The sequence below is a fragment of the Miniopterus schreibersii genome (assembly GCF_964146895.1).
Source record: "Miniopterus schreibersii genome assembly, chromosome: 19".
Taxonomy (NCBI): domain Eukaryota; kingdom Metazoa; phylum Chordata; class Mammalia; order Chiroptera; family Miniopteridae; genus Miniopterus; species Miniopterus schreibersii.
Genome location: NC_138119.1, coordinates 13,743,736 through 13,761,168, shown reverse-complemented (window position 1 = coordinate 13,761,168; position 17,433 = coordinate 13,743,736). Strand labels below are relative to the sequence as shown.

Sequence of the window (17,433 nt, the reverse complement as noted above, 5' to 3'; positions counted from 1 at the left end):
CTGAGGATCGAGCCCGCAACCCGGGCATGTGCCCTGACGGGGAATTGAGCCCCGATCACCTGGATCCTAGGTCAATGCTCAACAGCTGAGCCATGCCTGGCAGGGCTGATTTTTTTTTTTTTAGAGAGAGTAGAGGGAGGGATGGGGAGGTAGGGAGGGTGGAGGAGAAAGAGAAACATCTATTGATTGCTCCCCCCCCGCCCCCACATGTGCCCCAACCAGGGCCTGGAAATGAACCTGCAACCAGGACACATGCCCTTGACCAGAAATCGAACCCACAACCCTTTGGTGCGCATGCCGATGCTCTATCATTGAGTCATACTGGCCGGGGCTCTAATTCGCCTCACATATGAATCCTACTTTTGTATTTTCCCACTAACTAGGCTAGGCTTTTGTTTGGCTTCATTTTACCTTCTTACAAAATCAAGGATTTTTCTCCCAAAATGAACAAGCATGTATCTTCCTGTGGGAGAGACACATCCATTGGTTGCCTCCTGCATGCCCTCAGTCGGGGTGGGGATGGAACCTGCAACCCAGGTACATACCCTGGACTGGAAATCGAACCCGCCACCTTTCAGTGTGCTGGCTGACTCTCTAACCACTGAGAGACACTGGCCAGGGCAAGTTAACTGTTTTTCTAAGATATTTTCCCTGTCCCTCCAAGTTCCCTTGATATACTACTTTGTGTAGTAGTACCTTCATTTCTTATGTTAAAGTTACTATTTATGCCATTAGTCATTTGTCTGCCTACTCCTCTAAAATTTAAAGTTCGTAGGACCAAGAACCATATTTCTATTACTTATGGCTGTACTACAGTGGCTGTCAGAATTCTCAAAACATTTTAAGGCTCTTGGAATATTTTTTAAATGAATGGATAGATAAAGAACGATGAATTCATAAAGGAAATGATGGAATGGTTAGAAAGGTAGTTGGAGAATCCAGTAGACTGTATCATCATAGAAGCCAAGTGAGAGTTTCAAATAGCAAATATGCCAACTGTAGCAGGGAAGAGTAATAAGATCAGAACTCAAATTGATCAATGGGAGGCAGAATAACAGTATTTAAGAGGAGCCAGACAGACCTGGGCTTTATCTTTTATTGGCTGTTAACCTGTTTTTCATCTCTAGAAAGGGAATAATAATAGTAACTACGTCATGGTGATTGTGAGGCTTAAATAAGATAATCTATATAAAACACTTAGCATAGAACTTTGCACATATTATTAACCAATGTCATCCAATAAATTTAATTTTTAAAAAAGGAGCTCAGTAAATTTTAGGTATTTTTATTACTTTTAACCCACTGTAAGGACTCATTATTTGTAGTACTTAAAAATATGTAGTTGATTTTATATTACCTTGCTGAACAAGTATTCTATCAAAGCATGTCTATACCCTTCCCACCCCTTATGATAGATAGGGTATCTACACAAAATGGTCTCCAAATATGGTTGAAGTGTTTTCCAGAGTGGTTTGGTATCTCACAGACCAGAGCACTATATTAACAGTGAATTTGTTCATTGTTATCAGATCCATTGTTTGTCACTGGGATGGATGTGAGATTAGTATGGGAGGTGTGGGGTAGGTAGTGGGCTTCACTTTATAAGAGAAATAGGGTATGGAGGTGTAAACAAGTTTGAGCAATTTCTGTTTAAAAGTTCCATATTTGTATATTGCTTGCTAGGTATTTAGTGGCATATTGCAGAGTATATAGCGAGTGGCAGTCATAAATCACTATGAATTGTGTTTTATTTTGTAAGTTTATAGGTAGTATCTAACATGTTGTTAGATCACACTTTGTGTTGATGTAATATATATTCTATTAATATAATTAGTAGTTTCCTAAAAAGTTTGTTCACAGCTAAAATGATCTAAGCTAAAGGGCTTCATGCTATAGATTTAGCTAGTTTCCCTTGAATTTGGACCAGGCTGTTCCAGATTGTTGTAGTGATTTGAAAACATACTGTAAATCCCAAAGTTGCAAGTGAAATAAACATTGGATTTTGCCTCTGAGCAAAGAGACTCTTGCAGAGTCTTAATTCTGTGTTTCTCCTTGGAACTGTGTTTTAAGTTGAATATATTGTGGTAGGAACCAGAATAAGTTGTGTAACAACATGGCATCCTTGCTCCTGGATGGAAAACCTAGATCTTTCTAAAAGCTGAAAGAATATTATTTATTCACAGAGAACATTGCTTTGAAAGTTCAAAACAGTATTCTGGCAGCTGCTGTAGAGACGGCTTTTCAAGAAGTTTACATTTAGCAGGTAAAAAGGATTCTTTGTTGTGAAGTATCTTCAGAATTTGGATTTATCTTTAACTAGAAACACTTAAATTTGGTATGTAGGGTTTGCCAGTCATGATTTTCCAGTCCCGTTGCCTAAATGGATTCACAAAATATGCCCTTAGGCATACTGGGGTTTTTTCTCCTTGATCAAGCTAGGGAACCATAGTATTTTCTTATTTTTTATTATTATTAAATATATATATTTAAACATATCTTTATTGATTTCATAGAGAGGAAGGGAGAGGGGGAGAGAGAGAGAGAAACATCAGTGATGGAAGAGTTGTCATTGATTGGCTGCCACCTGCTTGCCCCCGACTGGGAATCGAGCCTGTTACCTGGGTATGTGCCCTGACCGGGAATTGAACCTCAATCTTCTGGATCCTAGGTCGATGCTCAACAGCTGAGCCATGCCCAGCCGGGCTGTTCTCCTATTCTTAAATACATATTTAGGGTAGTGATCAATCTTTCCAAATTCCTTTTCAGCTTGTTGATACTCTGTTTTATAATAATGCTTGTGACTTGGATTCAGTTTTTTCCTTTTTTTAAATGAAGAGAATCATGCATTCCCAAACCCTTTTATGGAATGTTTTGAAAGTAAATAAGTACTGGGGGAAAAAATACTCTTGAGTTCTTTGTAAAAATACTGAAATTCTACTTTACATTTATAAATATAAAGTCTTCTGGAATTCTTTTATTATGAAAAACAAAAATTATAGGGAAATTTTAAAATTGTGTACTTGTGTGTAGTGAATATAAAAGTAGTTGTTTTGTGTAAATTATTTATTTTTATTCCAGAATTGATTTGTTTTTAATAACCTGAAAGATATATGGCAGGTCCATGACTTCATTAGTAACATGAAATCCATGATGGGCATTAGAAATTAAGAAACAAGGAAGAGGAGGAGGAAGAAAAACTAGAAAAGGAACAATAAGATATAGCCCACATAAAACATGGAATTAATTCAAATATTTATTGAACACTTCCTATGTGCCAGGTACTCTTCTAAGTACATTGAATTAAACTGATAAAAAAGAATTCATTTTCTGGTGGACTGTACATTCCAATGGAAAGATGTAGACAATAAATAAATATACACCTTTCAAAAAGTTTTGTTATAAAGGTACAGAAATGGAAAGCTGGTGGAGAATATGAGGTGAAGAGGAATTTTCTTAGATGAGAAATACTATAGTATGTTTTTGTGTTGATTGCATTATCCAGAGAAAAGGTGAGAAATAGATGATGTCAGGGAGAAAAAGGATACTTGCCTGAATATTGCCTTTGAGAAGACAACAGGGATAGGATTTAGTCCTCAAGTGGTGGGATTGGTAGTAGAAACAATTTATATATTATGGTAAGGAAAGCAGATACAGGCAGGTGTGGGAGCTTGTGGTAGTTTTCTTCTGATTGTTTTTACTGCCATCATCAGATTGGAAGCAAAATCAGTGAGTGTGGAGATGATATGAAATAGCTGTCTAGGAGAGTGGTGGTGGAGTGAATAGATTAGGGGAATGTATTACAGCTCTAAGAGCCACTTGAGATTAGAGGTCAGGAATAGATAAAGTGAAATTAGTGAACATTGTTTTTCTTAGACCAGTTGATGGTATAGATATAGAAGAGATATAAGATATGATTTGGAAGCTATTACTAGTGCAATTAAGATATTTTAGTAAGTTTACAGAAAACCACTTGTATGAAATGTAGTCAAAAGACAATAAATCTTATATGTAGGTTTCTCATTTCTAACACAAAATGAAGTCATGTAAAAAAAAAAAAGGGGGGGGGAGAAACATTTTCTACATGCCAAACATTATATTAGAAGCTATAGGGGCCTTAAAATTCCTTCCTTCCTTTCCACTACTTATTGGGTACTAAAATATGTGATGTTCATTTTTCCAGGTCCTGGGGATGTAGTGAACAAGCTAGAAAAGTGTCCTACCTGCATCAAGCTTACATTTTAATTATAGTCTATTTGGAAGGCAGCTGATAAATGTGGAGCAAGAATAAAAAATTACCCAGGTTGTGAGCCTATATGGATAATAGGCATTCGGGGAAGAATCAGATCAGTGCAGGCTTAAATATAGATCTGAGAACATAGGTCACAATTCATTATCCAAGTTTCTTTGATGCTTTTAGAAAGATACAATGTAGATTAGGTTACTTCACTTCCACTGTGGTGTTTAGAGTATCACTCCTCAGTCAAACACATTAATATTTCACCATTGAAATGTATAACTTTTCACAGAAATTGTGGTAATTAAGACAAAAATGGATCCAGGTCAGGTCATGTCAGGTTTTGTTACTAGTGAATTATGAAAATACTTTTGGTTTTCAGACTTTTGAGTTTCTGGATTGTGAACCCGTCTTGGTGAAGACAGGACTTTGTATATTTAAAGGGAAAGAAAACACATTTCATAGAAGTAGGAATGAACATGATTTGTTAGGGACAGTAAAGAAAGCTGAATCAATTAAACCATAGAGATTGTATGTTGGGAAATAAGGATAAACAAATTTAAATAGTTAGAGCCATACTATGAAAAGCCTTGAATGCCACTGTGAAATATTAATATATGAAGTGGTAGACAGCAAGAATTGCCAGAGTGAATTGATTGGAAAGTTACTTTCAGCTGTTTGTGTGAGTGAGTAGAGTGGGAACAAACTAAAAGTTTTAGTCAATTGGCCAATGTTTGTTGAGTAACTACTTTAAAAGCTGCTGCTACTACTATTAATAGAATACCTTTTATTGAGCCATGCTATGTGCCAGTCATTTGGGCTATACATTTTACTTACATTCCTTATAGAAGTTACAAAACAATTATATGGTCTTTGGCCTTGAGAATCTTATAATCTTGTTGGAAAGAAAAGTCTTAGGGCACAAAGTTTAAACTATAAAATATTCTACTTAGTACATGGGACTTTCTATGTGTTTGTATTTGTAAAATTATGTCAACTCCTGGATCTTGTTTTGGACATATGCTTGAAATAAAGACTAGCCTATCAATCCTCAAGAATAGTAAAGTGCTTTATTTTGGTTTTATATGTACTCGTCAGTCTTCTGATTATAATATGGTAATCTGGTTTCTTGAAGATCTCTATGAGAAGGGGCTTACCCTGTGTAGATTATTCAGATTATCAAGTAGGGTGTACCACCCACTACTGCAAAATAAATTGGCATGCTAGTTTAAAAATATTTTATGAATTTGGGGAATTGAAGCATGACAACTATTTGCTATTAGGAAAACTTATAAAAATAAATTTCTGGTTTTCAAAGTTTTTGTAACAGTTGTTATAAATAATGTGTGATTAGTTGCTTAACTTTTGTCTTTCTTACTGGAGTATAAGGCTTGTTTAAGAACTGGGTCTGTTTTGTTGAATACTGTATTTCTAAGGTATTGCACAATGCCTTGCACAAGATAGATGCTCAGAAATATTTTTGAATGAATTCAGAGTTGAATTGTACAACAGATAATTTTAGCCTAAGGGTCCGAACATAAAAAGCCTGACAACCTCTTATTAAAAAAGGTTGGCGCACTGAAACTAGCCAAAAATATGATTCTTATCTTAGGCTTGTGTTTATAGAAACTTTTTTGTTGAGTTATAGCAGTGGTTCTTAAACATTGATTTGCACTATACCAATCAGCTTGTTTATGATATTTGTAGAATAATACTCTGAAAATTTAAATCTAATCATAGCTAAATGAATTTAAATTCATTTTGAACTACATTTTTATTTTAACTGTGATTTTGTGTTCTTTCTGACTTCCTTGTTCCCTTCCCCCATACCCATTTCTCATGTTACTTCTATTCTTACACATTTTTGTTATGGTCTATCCTGCAGAGAAAGAGATGCTGGTTGCAAGTTTTGGAGATTCCTGTTTTTTATGGAACACAGTTCTGTAAAATATTCATAGGATTCCTTGGCAATAACATACACTTGTGATGGACCCTAGAAATACTGCTATGTTAGGATTGGGTTCTGATTCCGAAGGATTTTCAAGAAAGAGTCCCTCTGCCGTCAGTACTGGAACACTGGTCAGCAATAGAGAAGTAGAGCTAGAAAACAACACAAAGGAGGAAGAGGGCCTTCGAAAGTGGAGTCGGGAAAGAAACACTGAATCAGGGAAAGATGATGGTTTGACTGATGCACAGCAACAGTTTTCAGTGAAAGAAACAAACTTTTCAGAGGGAAATTTAAAATTGAAAATTGGCCTTCAGGCTAAGAGAACTAAAAAACCTCCAAAGAACTTGGAGAACTATGTATGTCGACCTGCCATAAAAACAACCATCAAGCACCCAAGGAAAGCACTTAAAAGTGCGAAGATGACAGATGAAAAAAATGAACATTGTCCTTCAAAACGAGTAAGTTGAATTCCCAAAAATATGTGGTAACAATATTCAGATTTCTTGATTAATTTTTATCTAACCTACATACATATTTTATGAAGTTTGACTTTAATTTTTATGTTATTTCAAAATAGTCTGTTTTGTAAGCCTGAAATAGACTTTATGGCTTGTCAGATACGTGAATGCTAGTATTACCATGTATGTATTTGTATTTGTAAAACTCTTTCAGATATTTTAAATGGAGTATACCCAGATTCCTGCTTCTAGTGGCATAGTGGAAAGAATACTGGATTTGTTTAGGAAATCCAGACTTTTACCTTCCTTCCTATTTACCAACAATGTGACTACAAATAAATCAACAGAGAAGAAACTGAGGCTCAAAGGTCTTAAATGATAATAATACACCTACCTTTTAGGATGGTTGTAAGGATCCAGTTCACTAATATATGTTGAGAGCTTTTGTTAAATAAATTGTTTTATACAAGTATTAACTCCTGTTGTTCATCATAACAGAAATTAGTCCAGGTTGCCAGTTCGATTCCCGGTCAGGGCACATGCATGGGTTGTGGGCTTGATCCCTGGTAGGTGGCATGCAGGAGGCAGCCGATCGATGTTTCCCTCTCACACTGATGTTTCTCTCCTCCCTCTCCCTTCCTCTCTCTAAAAATCAATTTTAAAACCCCTAAAAAACAAAAGTTTTCCCCTCTTTCTCACCAGCTATCCAAATATAATTGTCTTAACTCTTTTTACTCTGTCTAGTACAGATACTAGATGTGTTTTCGATAACGTGTGAACTACAAGTTTTAGTTACTCTATACAATATCTAATTTTAGGCTGTAGGCACCATATGTGCCTACACACAGATTTTAGTTGTATACATAAGTAAAACAATGGATTTAGGCAGAAAGAACTGACATTTTGACTGAAATTTTGGAATATTCCTGACTGTGTGAAATAACTTGATTTTTACTGTTATTTCCTTAACATCAAATTCATATGCTTTCTGCATGTTACCAGAAACCATAATGATGCAGGCTCTTTGTTCTTCAAATTGCTATGGCATCCAGAAATTTTAATAGTTGTCATTCTGCACAAGATCATAGAAATGTATTGTGGCTTGGGAAGTTTTATTGATAAAATCACCTGTGAATGAGATTATAAATCAGGAATAAATGGGTATTATACCAATTCATGAAAAAAATTAACTGGACAAATCTTAGCTAAGTTGATTCATCTACCCTGAGCCTTATTTTCCTCATCTCTGACCTCAAGAATTTTCAGAAGATTGATTGAAAAAAGATTTTTATATAGATCTCTTGACTTAAAACAATGTTATAGTTTATTTGTATAGCTAACTTGTAAAGGGCTCTAGGATGGTCGTCTTTAGTCATCTTTATACAGTATTTTAAAAAATACTCAGTACAGCCCCACTGCCGTGGCTTAGCAGTTAAGCATCATCCTATGATCCAGAGATCCTGGTTCAATTCCCAGTCAGGGCACATGCCCAGGTTTGCATGCAGGAGGCAGCCAATTTCATCATCATTGATGTTTCTATCTCTCCCTCTCCCTCCCTGTCTCTGAAATCAATAAAGACATTTAAAAAGAAAAAAATTATGCTAAATTTGTGAGGTTTTGTACTGAAAAGATTTCACCCACATACGAACTAACAATATAAGTTGTTTATATTGCACATACCTTGTTTATAGTAGAATACAACCTGTGGTTTCTGAGGGAAGGTATCTGTATACTTGCAAAACTAGTGAATGATGATGCAGTGAACAGTGTCATACAAATATCTGTTCAAATACTTGCTTTCAATTCCTTTGGGTATATACCTAGGAGTGAAATTGCTGGATCATATGGTAAGTCTGTGTTTAGCTTTTTATTGTTGTTGTTAATCCTTCACCCAAGGTTATTTTTTTCCATTGCCTTTTTCCCCCCTATTGCTTTTCAGAGAGGGAGGGAAGGAGGAAGGGAGGGAGAGAGAAATAGAAACATCATTGTGAGAGAGACGTATCAATTGGTTGCTTTCCGCATGTTCCCCTGGGGACAAGCCTGCAACCGAGGTACGTGCCCTTTGCCTGGATCAAATACCCGGGACCCTTCATTCCCCGGGGCCAATGCTCTAACCACTGAGCAACTGGCTAGGGCAGTAAGTAGAATATTTAATTATATCATTAACATTTTGTTCACAGTGGAATGAGATTTAGGAACAAGTTTTCAATAAAATGTTTTCTTGAACATGGAAACTTGGGTAAATCTCAAAAAATTTTGTTACCAACTACTGAAAATGATTGGCAGTCTGTATAAACACTTCAAAAAGTTTATTCGGATTTTGGGCCTCATGAATTATATCCATAAATACCTCTTAAAGCATTTGATGTTTTTGTATTGAGTGAAAACAACTCTTGTTTTGGACATTTGGTTTTCCTTTGACATTTTCTCCTTTTTTTATACTACTCCTTATGTCCAGATCAAAGTTGATTTCTTATGGGTTAAAGATTATTTATTTTAGAATTTCCCTCTTGAAAATTTGAGCTAAGTTAACGTCTTGCTTTTAAGTAATTTTTACACAATGTGAAGAATTCCCAAATAGGAATTTTTCTTGACTCTGAAAGATTAAAGAGAGTAAAATATTTCGCTTAAAAGTTAATATGTTTAATGTTATTTAGCTTAGGGTACTAAAGTTCTAGGAAGATTATGATTATATAAATGCTGTTCTTTATTGTCTTATGATTATTTAAATTTTATTAGCATTTATTTTATTTAATCTTAAAATAATATTCACACTGATTTAGATAACATACTCTTAATATTTATATTGTCGGTCTGTTTTCTTGTTTACTTAACTGTTTGATAGTTCTTGCTTTAGAACATGAAATTAGTAACATTTATGATCATAACTGTTTCAGCATTTCACTTTTGCAATAATACATATACCTCAGCTTATTTATTAAATGTTAATACATTTTGGCCCTAGCCAGTTTGGCTCAGTGGTTAGAACGTTGCCCTGCAGACTAAAGGGCCCCGGGTTCGATTTTGGCCAAGGGCACATACGTTGGCTCCAGGCTCTACCCTCGGCCCCAGTTGGGGTGGGTGAGGGAGGCACCCAGTTGATGTGTCTCTCTCACATTGATGTTTCTCTCTCTCTCTCCCCCTTCCAATCTCTCTGAAAAGCAATGGAAAAAAATATCCTGGGGTGAGATGAGTGAAGGAAGGAAGGAAGGAATGTTAACACATTATGCCCATAAGGAAATTATTCACTCCATGTTTCAGCTAGAATGCTTACCTTTAATAGAAAGTGAATATGCAAATAATACCATAAATCTGAGTGTCATATCTTGGTTTTATTACTGACAATGTTAAACTGATTATAATTTGTAGTAATCTATTCTATCATGTTGATTACTCACAGGTTTTGTGATACCAGAAATGGAAGTAAACATTTAGTTGTTTGGCTTTCCTGAGACTAAGCCAAACTTGGCAAAAATCTACCTCTAAGTATTTATAATATCTTTTAAAAGGAGTTATTTAAAAATATTTTTGTAGCTTTAATCTTTTCCTGTCTCCCTGTTTGTACCTTGCTCTTTAATTATATTCTGTGAATATATTTATAGAGGTATCATTTACTTATTCTCCTGTACTACTTGGCACTCGTCCTAATAATGGCAAAATACAGAGTGTCCCTCAAAAATGTATACACCTTTGAATGATTATAAAGTCAGTGTTTATTAACGTAAGTTCATTTTCAAAATTTAAAAGAATCTACAGAAATGAGTAATTTTTTTTTGTCAACACCTGTTTTCAAACTGGTGACTCTTCTGGTCCAGGCACTGCTAATAACACAAAGCAGCGGAATTGCAAACATCAAGAATCATTTTGTTCAGTATTTGTGCGCCCCCAATTCATCAACTGTTGTTTGTTTTGTAACGTAAACTTTATCTTTTATGTATCCCCATAAAAAAGAATAGTGGATAAAGCTTAGTCTGGCTTTGCCCATTATTTCAAATGAGTTAAACCTGAAAAGGAGTGAAAATTAAGTGAGTTATCAGCTGGTTAAAGTGTATATACATTTGGGGGGGCACTCTGTATCCCAAAAAAATGAATACAGAATTTGAATAATTATAAAGGCAATGTTCGTACTTCAACTGCATTTTCAAACTTCCAGTAGTATTTTAGGATGAACTTCCTTTGTTCAAAGCTTAGTCTGGCAGAAAAGAAAGAAACAGCAATTGAGCTATCAGCTATTAAAGTGTGTATACATGTTTTGGAGATACCCTGTGTGAAATCCCTAATTTGAACATATGTTTCTTCCCTTAGTGTAGTGAGTTTGAACATTTTTTTCCTTTTTTTCTTTTTCTATTTAATTCTCTGCTTTGAATGGTCTGTGCATATCTTTGTTCATATTTATTTTGAGTTCATTGGCTTTTTTCTTTTTGTTATTTTAAAAAGCGACATCTCAGTCTTTTCATATATATAATTTCTTTTTACCTTTTTCCCAGAAAAAAATCGTTCTATCCAGAGAATTTACAATTTACCTACATTTTATTTTAAGCCCACTCAAGGTAGGGAGTTGGAACTGTTTTTTTTTAGGGTCTGTACCCTCAGTTAAACACCTCTTAGAGAAGCTCAGAATAAAAAATAAATAAATAAAAGAGTTACCATGAGCAGCAGCAATCAGCAGACACAATTAACAGCAGGATTAGGTTCTAGAAGAACTTTAGATAATCAGTTGTATAAAGAATATTAAGTAACTGTATTAGAAATGATTATAAGACTTAAAGGAGTAATAAGCAAGGGATAACAATTAGCCTTTTAAAAATGACCAAATTTTCAAAAGAAGCTAATGAAATATATTTTCTCTATGAAAATTATATTTTCTTGATGAAAAATGCATTTGTTGACATTTACCTAGAATGTAGCAGAGCCAGAGATATCAAATATGGTAGAAAGAATAAGAGAAGATAAAAGATGGTACTAGGAAATCCAGTATATTATTATTGGCATCCTGTAGAAAAATTGAAGAGATGTAATATTTGAAGGATAATTTTCTAGAATTGATTAGTATTGATTAATTCTGAGAAGTATTGATAAAGCTATGTCTTTACTGAGATACATTTTAGTGAATCTGTAGAATATCAAAGACAGGAAATCTAAAAGAAACAATACGGATTAGACAAAGGAATGCCAGTTAAACAAAATCAGGCCTTTAAGTATCAACTAAAGAAAGTTAGGAAATAAAAGAATTAACTGTCAGTTCAAAACAGAGCTTTCCTAACTGACATGTTTAGCCGAATAGATTGCAGATGTAGCAAGGATACTGCTTCCAGATATTTTGCTGGGAATTAAAAAAAATTTAAAGTCACCTTCACAAAAAGGATGAAGAATGAAACAGTAATAAGAGAACACAGAAAACAGATGAGATATCTGAAGGCCCCCTAGGAGACAAGGAGAAGAATAAAATTAGTTATATGAAAGTGAAATTAGCACATGTGAAAACTGTGGAAAAGAAAGAACAAAATGGAAGTGAACAAAGTTCAAAAGGATGGAGAGGTGTGATATATATGGGAAAGGGGGGGAAGAAGTACAACATATGCGTAATTGGTATCTTCAAAGATGAAGGTACGAATTTTGATTTAGATTAATTTTTAATAGCATAAGGACATTTTTAGAAACAATAGAAAATTTCAATATATATAGAGTAAAAGTACTTGTTAGATTTCATATAAAGTTGATATAGGATGTTTGTCATGGAAACAATAGTTGCGTTATTAGACTTTATCAGGATAAACCATGAAATGATTCGGTAAATTCCATTAGAACCTGGGTAGCTGTCTAGGAGATATTATACATAGACAAATACACATATGCATTAAACTTCAGGAGTGTGTGGCTTTTCATTTCTTTTTTCACTGCTGTATTTCCTTTGAAAATTTAAAAGATGCCATCGTTTTCCACATTTAAAAACTATGATTCCACTTTCTCTTCTAGCTCTGATTCCCATTTCTCTGTTTCCCTGCTGTTCTTTACATGGTTTTAGATTTCCCTCTGCCCATTCTCTTTTAAACACATTCCAAATCAGGTTTTTGCTCTTGCACTTTACAGAAACTGCTGTTACATGGTTACCAATGCTTAAGTCCAACAAACAAATATATGCTCTCATTTTTTTTTGATCTGTCAATCGACACTCTTGGAAGTATGTCTATCCTTCACTTAAGTTTCAAGGTATCACACACTCATTCACTGTATGTTTTATTTTACTTTTCCTTGTTAACCCTCTGATTCCGCAGTCTTTGCTGGTTCTTCTTCATCTTCCTGATCTTTTTTTTTAATGTTGCAGTGCCCTTCAAAGTTAGTCTTTAGTCTTGTACTCTTTTGTGTTCACCCTCACCTGATTGTATCAACCAGTCTCAAGGTTTAAAATGTCTGTATGCTGTTGTCTTCCTAATTTGAATCTTCCTGTTCAGACTTCCTTTATTTGGATGATTAGAAGGCATTTCAGACAGAATCTGTCTAAAACTGAGCTTCTGATAGTCATTTTTAATCTTCCTCCTACCACAGTCTCTGTTATGTTCTAATCACTTGCACTGTTTTTACCATAGTCCAAGTCACCATCATCTCTTGTCAAGATTACTGTAGCTTGCTAACAAGACTTTATTCTATTACCTTTGAATCCCTATAGCTTTATGAAGCGAGCAGCTAGAGGTGTTGCGGGTGGAAATAGGGCTGTTCTGCGGAGTCACGAGAAAAGCATTTAGGACCCACACATAGGAGGATGAAGTGTAGTGGTAAGATTTATTGAAGCAAAAATAAAGACTGTCCCCAGTTGCTGGGTGTCTTATCCAAAACCATATGGCTAAGCTCCTTCTAGCTGTGGGGGAAGCCCCGGAGGACCAGGGCCCAGAAATTCTGTGCCATTGTCCTCTCATCAGCAGGGTACCCGTAGTGCAGCTCAGTACATTCCAAACTTTAGTCCAGCTCAGTCTGTCTCCATCCAACCAGTTTAGTCTCTGTGCCTGGCTGTGCTCTGGTTGGCATTGCACTGCGGCGCCCAGGTCCATGCTTGGAGTTATGCTGCTGCCAGACCCACTCGGCTCCTATGGGGAGAGAGTGAACAAACCAATGGGTGAACATGTGCTACCCAGACAACCTTTGTTAAGCCTTGATTATATTACTCAGGTTTGGGGGAGAGCAAGCTTCCTTTCAAACTAACTAATCTAGTTCCTAATCCTTCTGTGAGCTTGTGCTGTACCTCCAGCTAATCAATTTGGTCTTTTTCTCAGGTTTTCCAGACTAGACTCCACCCCTTTATGTTGCCATTTTGGCTCCTACTGTGCATGCCCCAAAGTTTTGCTGCTTCATCTGGTTTCTACTGCATGTGTGCTTACCTCCCCCTGCGCCATCTTGGCTCCTACTGTGCGTACACCTAGCAAAGGAATTTCCCCTGCTGTTTTTATTCTTCCCTCAGTAATCCCGGCTCATCACCCTTAGCTGATTCTTCTTGCCCGGTTTGGAGATTAAGTCACCTCAGCAGAGGATGCAGCTGTCCCCTGGGAAGCCTGTGAAATCTGTGGCTTCCTAGTGAATCAGGCTTAGTGTCGGATTCATTTCCCTAGTTTATTGGCCTTAATGTCTGATTCCATTTGCTCCCTTCCTTTGTTAATAACTAGCTACTTACCTACCTAACAGAGGGAGGGACTGTTTAAGGATGCAAGTGAAATTATGTCACTCTTCTTAAAAACTTTTAGTGCTTCCCCATTTCATTCAGAGTAAAAGCACAAGCCATTATAATGGCCTAAAGACCCTCCATGATCTAACTAGCCCTCTCTGATTACATATTGTTATGTTAGTCTCCCCAGTCAAGTGCTTAAGTTCTGCTACAGTAGCATTATTGATGTTTCTATTAACTTCCTCACTTGCCTTTGCTGATCGGTGAGGCCTAGCCCAGTCACTGAATTCAAGTTTTACATTCTCTCTTATAACACTCTCAATTGCCTCCTGTTTTTCTCATAGCAATTACCACCTTCTAACAAAAAATATTTTTTAAATTTACTGTTTTTCTTTATTGTGTTTCTCTCCCTCTAAAATGTAAGCTTCGTGAGAACAGAGATTTTTGTCCTTATTTTTCTTGGTTGTATTTCCAGCAATGAGTAGTCGCCCAATACTTGTTGAATGAAGAATTAGGTCACACACCTTTTCTGCATAAAACGTTCCAACAGCTTCCCCTCTCTTAGACTAAAAAACATCTGTTCCCCTACCTCTTGTCTGACTACTCTTCCCTTGATTACTCTAGCAAACCTGGAATCCTCGAATATGCTAGACAAGCTCCTGCCTGAGAGCCTTTGGTCTTTCTGTTTCCTGTGTTTGGTATTGTTCTTTTCTCAGTAGCTACTTAGATCCCTCTTTTACCTCCTTTGGATTTCTCTGTAAATGTAATCTTTTGGCAACCTATTCTAAAATTGCAAATCCTTTTTAACCCTAGTCTTCCGCCGCCCCCCCCATTTATTGACCTCAAATAAATACAAAGTATTCTGGGTTCCATGTGCAACATGGTCAGAAAGAGCTCCTATCCAGCCATTGGAAAATACTATAAATTATATTTAAGGCTTCTTTTATTCAGTCAGAGCCAAAACCATCTGATTAGTTCTCTACCAACCCTAGTTTTTGTCTCTCCTTTTTTCAGGCTCTGACTTTCTTCATAGCATATTTCACTTGTCTTTTAATACCTCTACCCCTCTCATGCATTAGAATGAAATCTTCATGGTGAAAGGGATTTTTTTGCACTGCTGTTATTCTTAGCACTTAAATAGTAGGTGCTTAATACCTATTTGCTGAAAAAATGAATTCCTGATAGAGGAAGGATTTAAGATTATGAAGTAAATAAAATTAGGCCCTGGCTGAGTGGCTCAGTTGAATGGAGAGTCATTCCATATACCTAAAAAGGTTGTGGGTTTGATTTCTGGTCAGGGCACATACCTAGGTTGCAGGTTTGATCCCTGTTTGGGGCACGTATGGGAAGCAACTGATCAATGTTTCTCTCTTACATTTATGGTTCTCCCTCTCTCTCTGTGTCCTTTTCTCTCTAAAAATCAATAAAATATATCCTCGAGTGAGGACTAAAAAATAATAATTAAAATTAAATCAGTAGTGTTCTTTTTTTTTTTTAATTTTAAATATATCTTTATTGATTTCAGAGAGAGGAAAGGAGAGGGAGAGAAAGAGAGAAACATCAATGATGAGAGAGTCATTGATCGAGCCCACAACACGGGCATGTGCCCTGACCGGGAATCGAACCCCGATTGCCTGGATCCTAGGTCGACACTCAACCGCTGAGCCACGCCCGGCCGGGCAGTAGTGTTCTTGAATATCATCAGTTTATAGAGCTAGAAAATATAACCAAAAAATTTATTCACAAAAGTAACAACAGTATTTATGAGATATTTAGAAATAAACTTGACTGCAAATATTTAGGATCTATATGAATAAAATTACAAATATCCAATAACACCAAAAAGCTTGACTAAGTAAATAAATTTACTTTGTTATTGTGGAGCTAAAGTTGATGTTGAGATTTTTTTTTTTCCTATATTAATAATACAAAGTTAAAACCATTTAGAGTTTTTTTTAAAAAAACTTTCAGATGGAGCTCGAAGTCATCTGGAAGTATACATATGCAAAAATAACTAGGGAGCCTTATAAAATTATTGGTGATGGTTGTGCTACCATTGTTAGCTAGGTAGTGAATAGGAAAAGAGCAAAGGGGAGGCCAGACATTATAAGCATAGTCAGCTGGGCAGCTTCACCAGGAAATTACAGCTTCACGAATCACCAGTTCATTCCCTACAGATCACTGGGGGAAGGGATCGAACAAAGGGGAAGATGGGCACATGCACAGTGAAGTTGGGGTGCCACAGGGAAGGTGCTTGCTTGTCGTTCTAGCCTGGGGAACAATGGATTGGCTAGAGAGTTGACCCCATTGGAAGCACAGGAAATCTTGGAATGTTAAAATCCCCAGACAAAGGAGCTTTCTTGTTCTCTGGCTCTTGTTCATGCTTGCTCTTCTGCTCTTGTTCTCTTGATCCGTGACCCACACTCACGTGGCCCACATATACTCACCTGGTCTCTCTCCATAGCCATGTGGCCTTAAAGCAGCTGCATGGCCCATAGTCATGCAGACTCCATATGTAGGATGCTGGACTGGACTGGCTTTAATATGGAACAGAAACTATGGGCAGTGGCCTTTATTCTGGCCCTGCTGAAGACAAGATTGGACTTCTTCCATGGTGAGACACACAGAGATGGGACCTTGGAGGGGAACCCCCTTAATTATACATCATCAATAAAGCTTTCCATGAAACCCCATCCTCCCGTGGGGGTCTGAGGAAATTATTTTCCTTGTGGCACCCCAAGAACTCTACTTCCACCAATAATAGTTGCACAGCTCTGTGAATATACTAAAAATTACTTAATTTGTGCTTTAAAAAGGTAAATTTTATGCTATGTGAATTGTATCTCAGTAATGTTCTTCTAAATAAAATAACCAAGGGAAAAAATTAGTCTTTTCAAGTATGAAACATTATAAGGTTCAAGCATCATATGTTCCTTTTTTCCCCATGTGTCTGTCCATGTATCATGTATCTAAAGAGACTATCGTTTCTCCATTGTATATCCTGCCTCCTTTGTTGTAGATTAATTGACCATCTACATGTGGATTCGTTTCTGGGCTCTGTATTCTGTTTAATTGATTTATGTGTCTGTTTTTGTGCAAGTACCATACTTTTTTATTATTGTTAGGTTTGTAATATTAG

The 17,433-nt window shown here is 36.2% G+C and overlaps 1 protein-coding gene across 5 annotated transcripts in view; it reads left to right on the top strand.

Annotated features, from left to right (window-relative positions):
* ASH1L (ASH1 like histone lysine methyltransferase) overlaps positions 1-17,433 on the top strand; it is a 109,314-nt gene that overhangs the window by 8,738 nt on the left and 83,143 nt on the right. For 4 of the 5 annotated variants that reach the window (XM_081122251.1, XM_081122247.1, XM_081122248.1 and 1 more), the window contains one exon: positions 6,120-6,640. In XM_081122251.1, the coding sequence (XP_080978377.1) occupies positions 6,221-6,640 (420 nt within the window). In that variant the 5' untranslated portion in view covers positions 6,120-6,220. Of the gene's footprint in view, positions 1-2,201; positions 2,264-6,119; positions 6,641-17,433 lie in introns of those variants that run through there. The other variant, XM_081122250.1, reaches the window with a different exon arrangement.